Source organism: Perissodus microlepis, chromosome 5, assembly GCF_051167445.1.
Source record: "Perissodus microlepis isolate ML-2025 ecotype Zambia chromosome 5, ASM5116744v1, whole genome shotgun sequence".
In the NCBI taxonomy this organism is placed as follows: Eukaryota; Metazoa; Chordata; class Actinopteri; order Cichliformes; family Cichlidae; genus Perissodus; species Perissodus microlepis.
Genome location: NC_140465.1, coordinates 24,262,162 through 24,275,362, shown reverse-complemented (window position 1 = coordinate 24,275,362; position 13,201 = coordinate 24,262,162). Strand labels below are relative to the sequence as shown.

At 37.7% G+C, this 13,201-nt stretch overlaps 1 protein-coding gene across 3 annotated transcripts in view; it reads right to left on the bottom strand.

Moving 5' to 3' along the window:
* The window catches only part of mtss1 (MTSS I-BAR domain containing 1), a 62,563-nt gene that overhangs the window by 28,106 nt on the left and 21,256 nt on the right, over positions 1-13,201 (bottom strand). For all 3 annotated transcript variants that reach the window (XM_084929009.1, XM_084929010.1, XM_084929011.1), the window contains exon 4: positions 347-431. In XM_084929009.1, coding sequence (XP_084785135.1) covers positions 347-431 — 85 coding nt within the window. The remainder of the gene's footprint in view (positions 1-346; positions 432-13,201) is intronic.

Sequence of the window (13,201 nt, the reverse complement as noted above, 5' to 3'; positions counted from 1 at the left end):
GAGTGCATGTGCCGTGATCTGCATGAGACACAATATATGCGTCGCTGACTGACACCTCTGCTAATGACAGCAGACAGTAATGACAGGACAGCTGTAATGTTGCAGTGACAGTGATAATGGGTGAAATCAGGACAGCATGCAAGTCCAGCTTTCTCACACACACACACACACACACACACAGTTGGTGTTAACATATGTCTGTTGGAAATAATTACCTAATTCCCACACTGCCTGATAAATGGTGTCACCGCACCATCATTCAAACCTTCACCTGCCTTACCTCCCTCCTACATAAAGATTATATTCAAAGCTGTGTGTGAGTGGAGGGTGAGAATTAGTGTCTTACGTGGTAAACAGCTTAAGTTTGGACTCGATGCTCCGGTGTCTCATACACATCCTGGTTAGCGCTGAGCCTATCTCCTTGGTGGCACCTGGAACAATCAGAAAATAACTTTTATTTTTAAAAAGAAAAAAAAAAAATCAGAATAGAGTTAATTTTAAAGTGCTCACAAAATTTAATAATAAAATGTAAATAAATTACATTACGGTATTAGGTATTACGGTATATAGCTTATATAGTTTTTTTTCTATGAGATTAACTGTACAAATGGATACAGAGGACCACAGGAGTTATCAGCCACAGCTCTATTGATCTATAATTCCTTAACAAGTGTTAGTGTTGTTTTTTTAAGGGTCCAACACTGCTGATCAAAAAAAAAAAAAAAAAAAAAAAACAAGAGGAGAAGAGCAATCTTCCTTTCAGGACATGTTTCCTGCACCAAGGAATTCTTTTCTTTTTTTTAAATCCACATAAAAACAAAAAGCTTCAACCAGACCTGACGGAAAATGAATTAAAATAACACAGAACAACATATTTTTACAGTTTTTAATAAAAACAGTAAAGATGTCTTCACCCAAGCATTTATTAATTTCTTTTTTTAATCTGAGAAATAGCACTTTGTGTGAGAAGCACAGTCGGTGGCTTTACTGATCATTGTTACGGATGGAGTCCACCCCCACGCTTAAGTTTCCTCTCCGAGTCAGGAAAAACCCATCTTAGCTAACTAGCTAGTCCAGCTAGCTATGTGGTTTTCAAACATTTTTGCACAGAGGCTGATCATTAAGGAAAACCAGGATTTGCCAGTAATGCAAAAAAATCTGTGTTCATCAAGACGCACACCTGTTGCTATGCATGCTCTTAGCATGAGTTAAATAAATTGACATGTAATCCACATTATTAGAGAGATTTGGTTGGATTTTGTTGGTATTTGCTGACTGTATATTTGTGAAAGACATCAAAGGAGCTGCTGAAAAGCCAGACATAAGACAGAGTCAACACCTCTGTCAGTTTAAAAGGAGCTCTTATCACTGTGATTTTACCCAGATGACTATCATCAATGTGGCAACTCTTACTTATTTATTTTTTTAAAGCTTTTTACTGCTGCTGCTGAAAAACCAGTGAAGGAAATCTAGATCATAACCTAGATCATTATGAGCAGATGACAGGATATCTGTCAGATTTTTGTATAACACACCACCTTAAACTTTCTATACTTCAAAACAATGTAAGGGCTCCAAAAACCTAAAGGTTTCTGAGCTCGGCTGATCTAAACGATATCTCTACATGGAACTAAACAGAATTTCCACATCATGATTTTGAGTGTCTGGCAACCCTTGCAGCAGCAATTTATGTCTGATTGTTCAGATTTATATTAACATACGTAGTGAAGACATAGAAGGACTTTGACAAGAGGTATTAAGTGTATTTATGTTTCGCCAGTAGAGCTGAATTTGCTCACTAAGTTGCAGTCATGACAACAGACAAAAATTAATCAATGAAAATTATCAACAAAATCAAACATGATGTCATAAAAAAGCTAAATGAACTTTAATTAAAAGTCTAGTAAAGAGCTTGAAACATACAAATGCTAAATAAAATAAAAATGGTGACTAGAGTAAAATTGTAGTAGAAAAAAAATTCTGAGATGAGTTGTTGCCCGTAGCCTGCATGATCTGTAAAACACAAAAACAGGAGCTGAACTGAAGCTCTTGAACATTGTAGCAGTTTGTGTGAGGTTGTTGCTTCATAAAAAGCTATTTGGAAATCAATCGGATTAAAATCTTATGGCGAGTGGTGTAATGTGTGTTGAAATAATAGGTGTGTGTCTCATTTTGTTAATAAATTATGTAAGAAAGACACCACCTCCTTTAATAACCAGTTTGGGTTTATATGATGTTACAATGTTAGCTTCATGCTGAAACGCCCACAAAAGCATAACAAATGCAAACACAGCCAGGACACATTTAAACACACTGACTAATACACATTTGATAATGAGCTTGTGTGCACATCAGGAGGTTAGCTCTCTCAGTCTCTTTCTCCATCTTTATATCATTTATAAAAGGTATTCCCCATTTTGCTCCCACTTTAAAGAACAATGATCTGAGTGGGTGAGAGCCCAGAGCTGTGATTTTTTCATGTTATGAATCGAGACATCATATATGAACATCCATTACAATCTCCAAACCAGAAATAGAGAGAAGTGTTTGCATCTGTTAGTTTGATTGTATATTTAGGCTTGATGTAACACTATGTTTGCAGTAGGGATAAATACCAGAATAAATACCAATAGATGCCAAAATACTGAAAAGACAGTGGTACTTGTTTTTCTTTGTTACCATAGTACCAAATGTACTGAGGTGACAGTTCTTCTAGAAATGAAACAGGCAGCGTACAGCTACAAGTGTTGTAGTCCAACTTTACTTGAAGAAAAATAAAAAGATACTCGACAAGAACAGTAAAAAGTACACGTGGAAAATGGTGATTGGTGCAGCTGCCATGACAGCTCTGCTGCGACACACTGATAAAATTGATAAGGAAGGTTGAGCTGGCTAGGGAAGTAATTTGCATTTGAGGGGGAATGACCAAAGGGGTGAAACTGATTTGCAAAAGGAAATATGCAAATGATGTTATCGTGTATTTTGGATCAAGGGAGGAAATACTTACAATTTAGCAAAGCACCTAAAAGACCGACATCCAATATATATGTTTTCCTGAAAAACATGTTATCATTTTGTTTGAGACAGCTGGCACTGCCGCTGTGAAATCAACTCTGCTCCATAGGCTAAATGTTTGCAATGCCTAGTATTAAATGCTTATGATAATGTAATGCAACTATAATATTAGCAATCTTCAGGACAACTATCCTAACATTTCCATTAAAGCCTCTCCAACAAAATGTAATTAAAGATCTGCCACTGCGTCTATGTTTTAAAACAAGCTTTTAATAAAGGACTTTTGTATGTGGGATGATCACTTTGTTTTGGTATCAAGTTGAGTGTCATGACTGAGAATCATGTAATTCTAGTGGAATTGATACTGACTACAAAATTTCTGGTGTTGAGACATCCCTAGTTTGGAGAGACATTTTTTTTATTTCACCGGGATTGTTTTCGTCAGTAAAATGGTGAGGTCTGTGGGGACGCCACGGTGAGCCAATTTACACACAAAAACCAGACTAAAAGAGTTAGAACTACAGGCCTAGAAAAGAAAAAAAAAGTGAGGGGAAAAAACCCACACAATTCAGGCAAGTTTTATGATTTAATAACATTTTAGCTGATCAGCTGAAATTAATTCAGTAGCCTAATGGTCACTAATTACAGTAGGCCTATTCATTCAAGGTTAAAAAACAAACAAACAACAAAGCTCTCCTGCTGATATAGCTTCCTTTCCTTTCCTTTGTAAAGTAAGTAGGAAATAAAGTTCTCAGTGTGTGTCCATCTCTCTGTGGTTACACATTTTGCTTTTAGGCCACCCAGGACGCAGTATGAAAGATGGATAGCGCTGCCATTAGTGCAGTTTGATGGCATCTCTTGTCCAACTCTGGCAGCTATTTGTGTATTTCAGCAGGGATGACAGAATGACTACACAATGAAGAAGCTTACATAACCTTAGGACCTCTTCAGAACATTTTCATAACACTATAGAAAACGCGTGAACGTAACACATCAAGTCAGTATAACACAGGACCAGTTTCTATACCAAGTGTTTCTTAGTACAGAATTTACAGTATAGCAGCCTGTCTGACAGGAAAAAAGGGGCTTTTGCCCCTGGTGAACTCATGTTTAAGAAACCAGCTTGGGATGATATGAGTGTTGTGGTATCCTGTTCAAAGCCGCCATTAAGAGATGAGTTCACTGTGGTCATATAGGGACAGACATGGTCAGCAACAACACTGTGAAAGGCCATGATGACTAAATCTTGCTCAGCTGCCACCATGAGGCTAAAAAACACAGCAGCATGAGATGTTAATGCAATCATGACAGATATCATTCTTTACTGTTTACACCAAATTGTGACGCTGTCATCTAAATGATACAGCAAAAATGTATACAGAGATGCTTATATGCAGATGTTTGTATTATTAAAATGAATATCTAAGGTTCATCCAGGTTGCACTGTGTTGAGCCTATTGATATCTATCATACATGCCCAGTTTTTTTACAGTCTGTATTGTTTCTTAAGACTTTCTGTAACTTTATTATGGGGAGATAGGTAGATATCTATAGATAGATATACATGTCAGATATGTGAAGCCTAAAGGTGAGTACGCATTCAATTCCTTGTGGATGAGCAGTTTCTGAAAAAGACACACATGCTGTTTCAACTACCTTTCCCAATGCTACACTTGATCTCCAGCAGTAGTCTCGACCATGTCTACATTCTTTAAAGCAGTGAGATTCTGCCACGTGACTAGCCGATTAGGTATTTGCTATAAAGAGCAGTTGGGCATAAAGTGGCTGGTGGGTGTATGGGACCTTTATTCAGATTTGTTCCACATTTCGGAGGTCACATAAATGTTGAGGCAGAAGAACTAGAGGGGGGACAGAAATGCCTCTTCATTTCAACAGTGAGTCCTCTGTCGTCCTCTGCTCATCATAAAGGTTTCTTTGTGTGACTCAGTGTGTCTGTGGACACAGCACTTCCTGTTAAACTGTTAATGTTTTAGCGTCTGAGACAAACAAACAGAACCGTTACTTCCACAGCCCGTTTTCCTTTTGTTGTGTTTTGTTTGTGTTTTTGTACAACAAAAATGACAACTTTTGACAAAGCAATCCTGTTAATTCATTCAAATTCAAAAAACAAACAAACCCAAAGGCAGTTACATTCCTAAACTGGTTACGATCCTAAGCACCAGAGGTATGTGGAAGTTGTTTTGTTTGTTTGTTTGTTTGTTTTTTAAGATTGATCTGGTCGGTCAATCATCCTTTTCCATCCACCTACTTTCTTAACTGTTTATTCAATTGACTTAAGATCCCTGGGTCTATCTTAATTCTCAAAGAACAAGAGGCTGGGTATACCCTGGATGAGTCGGCAATATGCTATATAACCCACAGTCAGACATACAACAATTTACATTCTGACCAACAGGATTCATCAATAAACCGGACCTAACATGTATGTCTGGAACCTGGAGTACTCAGTGAAAACTGGATATAAATTCATTTGAAGAACTGAAAAGTGCCTTTCCAAGCTATTTGCAGCAGCTGATTAGAAGTGATAAACAGTTGATAAGAAGTCTAAAAGATATAAATGGCACAAAGTCATCAAGGCTAAAATTAGGTTAATTATGATGCAAGTGAAAGTACGTAGCTGTTGTCTCAAGGTCCTTTGTTTTCTTTTGATAAGACATTTAACTGGCATTTTTGGCACACCCATTCTATTTACACTGACTAATACTACCCGAATGTAATTTTTTAAATATAAAGCAGGCCTCAAGCAGGTCTGTATCGGCTGCATATCCAAAAACAAAACAGACACTACTATGGAACCATTAATTCTACCTATAAAAGAGAGGAGTTTGCAATGGTGTTGAGGAGCAAGATTGTCCTTTCTCTTTTAAAACAAATGTGGATGTGCTTTCAATGTTTTTCAGGCCTCTAGCAAAGGTCTTTTGATGATTTGTGACTGCGTGGGTATGTTCTGTGATTTCAGCTCTCCTACTCTGACACCGAATCGAACAATTAGTGACATCCACTTTACTCAGCTCTAGTGTGATGAAAGTGATACAGCAGATTTTCAGCAAAGAGACTGAGCTGTGTGAGCTCACACTGACTCATTTTGTGTCATTTGAATATCTAAATCAGAGACCTGCACAGGGAGGAAGCAGGAAGGCTCACATAGGCTGCAAAGCTGACTCATAACTGACACGCTTAAAACAAAAGGACAATTACACTGGCAGATCAGGTGTGTCTGCTCATCCACTCACAGAGCAATTTAAGAGTAAAACTGAACTGACTATCACATTAACACTCACTCAATCGTCCATCATTTCATCTGCCTCTATAGATCCTCTTTCTTTCTCTCTTATCCATCCTCAGTGCCCCCCCTCTCCTCCAGACTTCTGTTATCCCCTTTACTTCCTTTCAACCTCCTCTCTGCTGTAACTAAACAAAATAATTATGAGCCCAACACATGCAGCAACATGGTGGACAGCATGTGTAACATTCATAAACATGTACTCTCAGGTATGAAGTTTAGGTTCATTTCATGGGTGGGGCAAGGTGTGTTTATTTGCCTATTGCACTTCCAGTTCTCAGCTCAGGTATCAATTAAATCTTAAATGTTACAGTCATATCATCATTATTTTAATACAGCTAAAGCAGATGTTCCAACAGGCCTAAAAAATATTTTTTTAAGTCTTTAAATACATTTTAAATCTCTATTTAAAATTCTAAGACATAACGATGGCTAATGAGCTTACAGTAGACAGAAAATGAACACTGTCTGGGCTGGTCCCTCAGTTCTAAGATTTTCTGGGCTTTTTTAGATAAATTTAGTTTCATGTCATGGTTCAAGTTAAGCTCAAATAACCCTTGCTGTATAAACCAGATCATTCAAAAACTTCACACAGGTTTGAATGTCTTGAACATGTTTTAAACATGTCATACATACCGGTACCTGCACAGAATGAAATAGGTCATAGTTAAGTACATTCACATAAAGAAAAATAATTACCTTTCCATCAAAACAGCTGCGGTCAATGACGTTTCTATCATGAGCTAATTGATAAAGGTTTTTCAATATCTGTTCAATCAGTGCAGTTCAAGTTCTACATTTTTGCCATCCTCTGTCCAACATCCAAAGTATTTCCAAAGAAGAGTTTAATCATTCTCTCTTCAACTTCAACATACTTGTATACAGAGCTTTGATCAATTAACCACCAGCCTAGCATGTGGGTCTTTGGGCAATGGGAAGAAGCCATAGTACTTGTGGGGAGCCCACATAGCTACAGGGAAAACATGCCAACTCCAAAGAAATGCCTCACCTGGGGTTCGAACCAGGAGACGTCTTGGTGTGAGGTGACCGTGCTAACTACTGTACTACCATGATGCATATACAGTGCACTTATTGGTACTATTAACAGTTAAATATTTTTCAAGTGAATATTCATTTCTTTTGAAATATTAATTTATAAAATTTGATTTATATATTTTTATTATTGTTGACAGCCCTAAATGTACAACTGTAGCATAGGTAAAAAAGGACAGCTTGAGCCAGATGTTAAAGTGGTAACATTCTGTCATTTAGATATGGATCACTTTAAGGTAATGTTCCTCACAGCATCGTTCAGACGTTCCCATATTTACCATTTTTATTTATTTATTTTGTTTTCTTTTTACGTTTCCATTTGGCAGTTTCAGGTCTCCAAAGTTTAAAGCAACAATGTAGATAGCTTTCATTTTGTTTTCCAAATAACCCAGTGCTTCCATCATTTCCTAGAAATTACAGTTATGACACCCTCCCATTATTTTGCCTCCATATAAGACAACAATCAAAGACCTTTAACCCTAACACATGGTGTGAACATTTATTTAATAAGACATGAATCACACCATGTGCGATTCAGCCATTGAATCACACATGGTGTGAAAAGGCTGTGGAAAGGTTGGGATTAGGCAATCAGCTCTCATGGATCATTTTAGTGTAAAGGTCAAATGCAATATATCAACAACAACAATACGCACAGGGCTAGTGAAACAAAAGTGTGCAACCAGGTATTGAACAGTGTAGGCGGTTCTTGTGATTGTGTTCAGACATGTCTAACAGAGCTCCGTGTGACGTGGAGTTGACTTCAGAGAAAAATGTAACCTGACAAGATCATACAGACTCAGTGTGGGAGTGAGTTTGTTTTTGATTCTCACATTTTGTTGTGTTCTGAATTTGACATAATGCAGATTTAAAGCTCTGAAGCAGTTTAAAAATTGCATTTATGAATTTGAAGTCTTTTTTTAAATACACCAAAAGGTCAGATGTATTTGGTTACCAGTAAATCATGCTTGACCATGGGTATCATACAACGCTGTGTCTTTGTGAGGCCTGATATATGCCATTTGCGGTCCATTTCTAATATTTTTGCCAGGAGCATTTCTTTCTTAAATTAAATCCTGCTCAACTTGTGATGTTCTTTGCTGAATTTTCTGGCACAGAAAGCCAACACACAGACGGCATATTCCTGCCATCTGTGTGCCAGCAGATTTGTGTGAAGCCATTAGCTGGAATGTGTATTACATCAGCTGACATAATAACATTAATACTGCCAGTATTGTTTGAAAACACCACCCTAAATGTGGTTCTGTAACTTCCACTTTACAGAAGATCCTTAATGACCTCCAACACCGATTTCCACATCCTTTTGGCGAAACACCAGTAGTTAAACTTCACATGCCCATAGACGAAGCAGAAATCGTTTACAGAGGTTGTTTATTTTAGGCTTCAATCACACAAGCTTAGAGCCCATCAGCAACCCCCTGAAAACTATAGGTTGCTGAGGAAAAATGTTTACTGCCTGACTAGTTAGCAAGTAGTTGCTAGACACTCCTCGCTGTTGCTAGGTGAAATCAGTCACAAACAGGGTTCTGCAATAAAAATAAATAAATACATTTTTAAAAACTCCTTCGTCACTAGCAGATTGCTAAGGTCACCTGTAGCTTACATGGAACACACTGACGTCTGCAAACACTCACCAACTGCTTGCTGAGTGATAATGAAACCGTGAAAAACACAAACTGGAAACAAACTGGCGTTGTTGCCGACTGTGGCAATCTAATAGAGATCTAAACAATCACGAGGAGGAGGAGGAGGGGTACAGTACTTTATACCTATTTGCAACTTATGTCACTTTTAGCAATTACTCGCCAACTGGCTGGGGAATACCAATTTTTCCTTAGTAACCTGTGATCACCAAGGGATCACTGACCAGTCTCTGGGACTTACTTTGTTTCAAGTATCAGAAGCCATAAATAATAACTGAAAAGAATATTTGATCAACTGCCCAGCCATACTTCAAGGACACACTCAAAAATTTTGACGGGAAACCACATCAGACAAATTAATACTCAAAGCATTGGCATCAAACTGTTTTGATCTTATTTTTGTCTAATTTAGGATTATTATTTAGGATTTTTTACCATAGACATAGACACAGAGTTCTAAAAATATTGAAATATAATTCACCAAAACAAGATATATGTAAGTAAATAAGAATTACATGACTACAATCAGTCTTAAGTGGAAAAAAAAGGAAAAACAAAACTCCAGTCACTGATAATTTCCCTCCATTTTCCAAAGACGACGCCAGAGAAACAGAGCGAGGGCTGTTCGTCCTTCTCCTAAACCCAGATTTTCCAGCTTCACTCTCCTCCTCACTGCTCATAATGTGGCCCTTTCAGAAAAGCCTGTAAGTGTGTATGTGTGAATTAATTCTGGTCTTTTTTTTTTATGCTCCTGAGTTGTTCCACCAAGACTAGCCGCCAGTGTTTTCTTTTCCTCCAAACCTACTGTGATTGTGGCCATCAGGAGAAGAAAAAAACCCTATGTATCATGAGTTTACATAGTTGATCAGTTTAGACTCAAAGGCCTTTCAATTTCTGCATCCACTGTGGCTCATTTAACCTTTCCCCCCTCTATTGATCCACTTGTTATTGATTAACTGACCAGCTGACCAGTCAATATAGAGAAAACTGCATGTTTACCTCTGCAATACTTGAGCAGACAAACATGCAGAGAAAGCTGACCTTAGGAAACCTCTGGTGGAATTAGTCAGGACTCAGTGGGTCGTCTTGTGATCTCTGTGTGTGTAACTGTGTGTGTGCTTTGAAAGCCCCATGATGCTAAAGACGTCAACAGTTCCTTGGTTACTGAGGAAACCAGTCATGTGGAATCAAGAGACGAGGGGAACCTGCTTTGAAAATCAGCTGATTGTGATGAGATTTATTGAACTCTAGTGCTGTTCTTATTGTCACACTTTAAAATTAACATTAATAAATACTGGCATTCATTTACTCATAGAAATTAGAAGAGGAAGACACTCAGACTTTAAATCAATGCAGGAATTCTTAAACAGCACACATAGTGGTGGAAGTATAATCTTATTTTCGAGCAGAGACAACAAAGTGCATGTATCTTGGCATTTTCTAAGAAATCAATATTAAATAATTCCCCTCCATTGTGTTTCATAGCATTCTGATCACTACAGGTCATTAAATTCATATTAAAAAAAATTACTGGCGGCTGTCGGTGCTACCCCTTGGTTTCTTAGTAGATGCATGTGTGACATCGATTTAAAAATCCTAGGAGACTTCCTTCTTGATTTATCATATTCACCAAGATTTTCAGAAAACTTTACCTCGCCAGGTCACCAGGATTCAAACTCTTCTGAGATTTGGAGGTATCAATTTCAAAATCCTACGTTGCCTCGTTCTCAAGTTATTGCATTCGCAAATTTTGGCGGCCATGCTACCTGCCCCACTGCCAGGGTGATGGCAATACCTCATCAACATTTTACAGCTAGGGGTAAAAACTGTCTTGTACTTCTCGTAATTCCAATGCGTTCCATCTCTTTCTTCAGATACAACTTTACTGTAATTTCCCTTGTCTACATTTGTTTTTGTGACTTTCTTTTCAGAAAGCAGCTCACGTCACTGTTGTACATTCTGGGTTAGTTATTCTGAAACTTATTTTTGGACTACTACTTCATCCAACTAATGTTAGCGTTACCTGAATGAGGATTCAGAAGATTAATATCAACTTCACTGAGACTGCTGTGTCCCCTTTTGACATTTCTTTTCCTAAATTTTTTTCCTAAATTAAGCGAGAAAGCGTTGAATTTTAGCTTGTGATTCATGTCTGCATGTCAGTATGTCTACCTGAAACAGTACAGAGCTTCTGTTTCTTTGAAATGGGTGAAAATGGGGTTGTTGTAAAGCTACATGGAGTTTAGCAATACAAGAATCAATTTGTGTGCGCTATATTTAAAACATTTTCACCTCACTTTCACAGGTAATTCTGACAAGAAGGTGCAACATTATACACCAACTGAATTTAACCTTGTCATTTTACCTTGCAAAAAGTGTGGCTTCATTTACCGTTGCCTCCGTTTCTTTTTAAGTTTGTGTCTCTATGGAATTTTACAAATTAGTGTATTTGCTGGTGGACAAATTTGTTGAGTGGGTCAAAGAGTGCAGTCAAAGGAAACAACATAAAACTATATTGACAAAGTATTTTGTTATTCTATATGTTTTAAATTTGCACTAATAAATTGATCCATCGCTTATTTCTAGCAAAAAGTTGGTTCAGAAAATGAATGGATGGAGCAGCAGTTAAAGCCATGAGAAAGAGGAGAGCCTTTATCATTGTTTACTGAAATATAACAGAATTAAATCACATGTGATTTAATTGGATAACCCACCCTATCCAGCACACACGCGCATCGGAAGAAGAGGTGACATTAGCCAGTCAGCAGCCTTAGACAGTATCACCTCTTCCATTTAGGGATACTCTAACCCATAGGTGTCAAACTCTGGCCTAATTGCATTTGGCCCGCGAAGCCATACAAAATCACTATTAGAGCTGGCCTACTGGAATTATACAGCTAATATATATATATTGTTTAGTATTAAGTTTTGCTTGTTCCATATTCAGTTTTTCAGCAAAACGTGTTTGAGTCCATAAGAAAAGATTCATTCTTATATCTGGAGGAAGATTTTTTTTTCAATAAATATTAATGTTAGCCAGCGACTTTGTTCCAGTTTTGAATTTTGGCCCACTGTGTATTTGAGTTTGACACCCCTGCTCTAACCGATCAGGTGTTGATTGCTTTAAAGCAATGGCTCAATGCAATGAGTTCATAAGTGGCTTTAAAAGCTCCGACTTATTTTCTAAACCAGCTTCTTGTTGAGAATTATGGGGCCTTACATTAACACATTAACCCTGCGACAGACTGGCAACCTGTCCAGGACGTTCCCAAACATTCACCCTGTGACACCTGGAATAGGCTCCAGCCCCCACAACTCTGAACTGGAGCGTATGAAAATGAATGCATGAATAGATATTAACACACCACCTTAAGGTCTGAAGTAGCTGCAGCTCAGTAAGAAAAGATGCCTCATAGTTTTGTGGATTTAGCAATAATCTGCCAGTTTCAATTTTAATCACGCCAAAGTGCTCAGTTTGGTAAGCAACAACAAAAGCAGATAAAGGAGGATGAAATGTCTGACAAGACAAAGATTTTCTGGCTTTGCTGATTTGTGAGGTCACCTATTAGAATATTTTTTAAAAACTGGATGTTTACTAAAGTGTGCCAATGCCTGTAATAGGAACCTATAACAAAAAAATCAACATGTGAGAATCAGCTGCCATCAATCAAATGGCATCCTATGGCATAAATGTGTCTTTATGACGTTTGGAGGGAGAGACAGTTTCATATTTTTTGATAGTTGCATATGTGGGAAGCAGACTTTAAATAAAGCTATACTGTCCAGTCAAAAATAAATAAATCTTCAATTACAACAGTTTACCTGTGTGGTTTTATTTTGCATGCCTTTTCTGGCTGTATTCAACGACTGATGTTACAGGTATTGACACAACACAAGGATGCTGTCAGTGTCTATGAAGCATGAAAGTGGATAATGAACAATTAAAGTCAGCTGTCACTGAAAGTTGTCCTGACACGTTTCCACATTGAGAAACAGCAACATGGGGTGTTCAGCAATGCTGAACAATGCCACCTTTGACCAAGACGCCAACTGATACCTGTCACTCATGTCTGTCTGTCTGTCTATCCTGGTAGAAAAAAAAAAATCAAATGCACAACTTCTCCGTTTCCCATACCACAAAACTATGACATCATGAGTATTACCA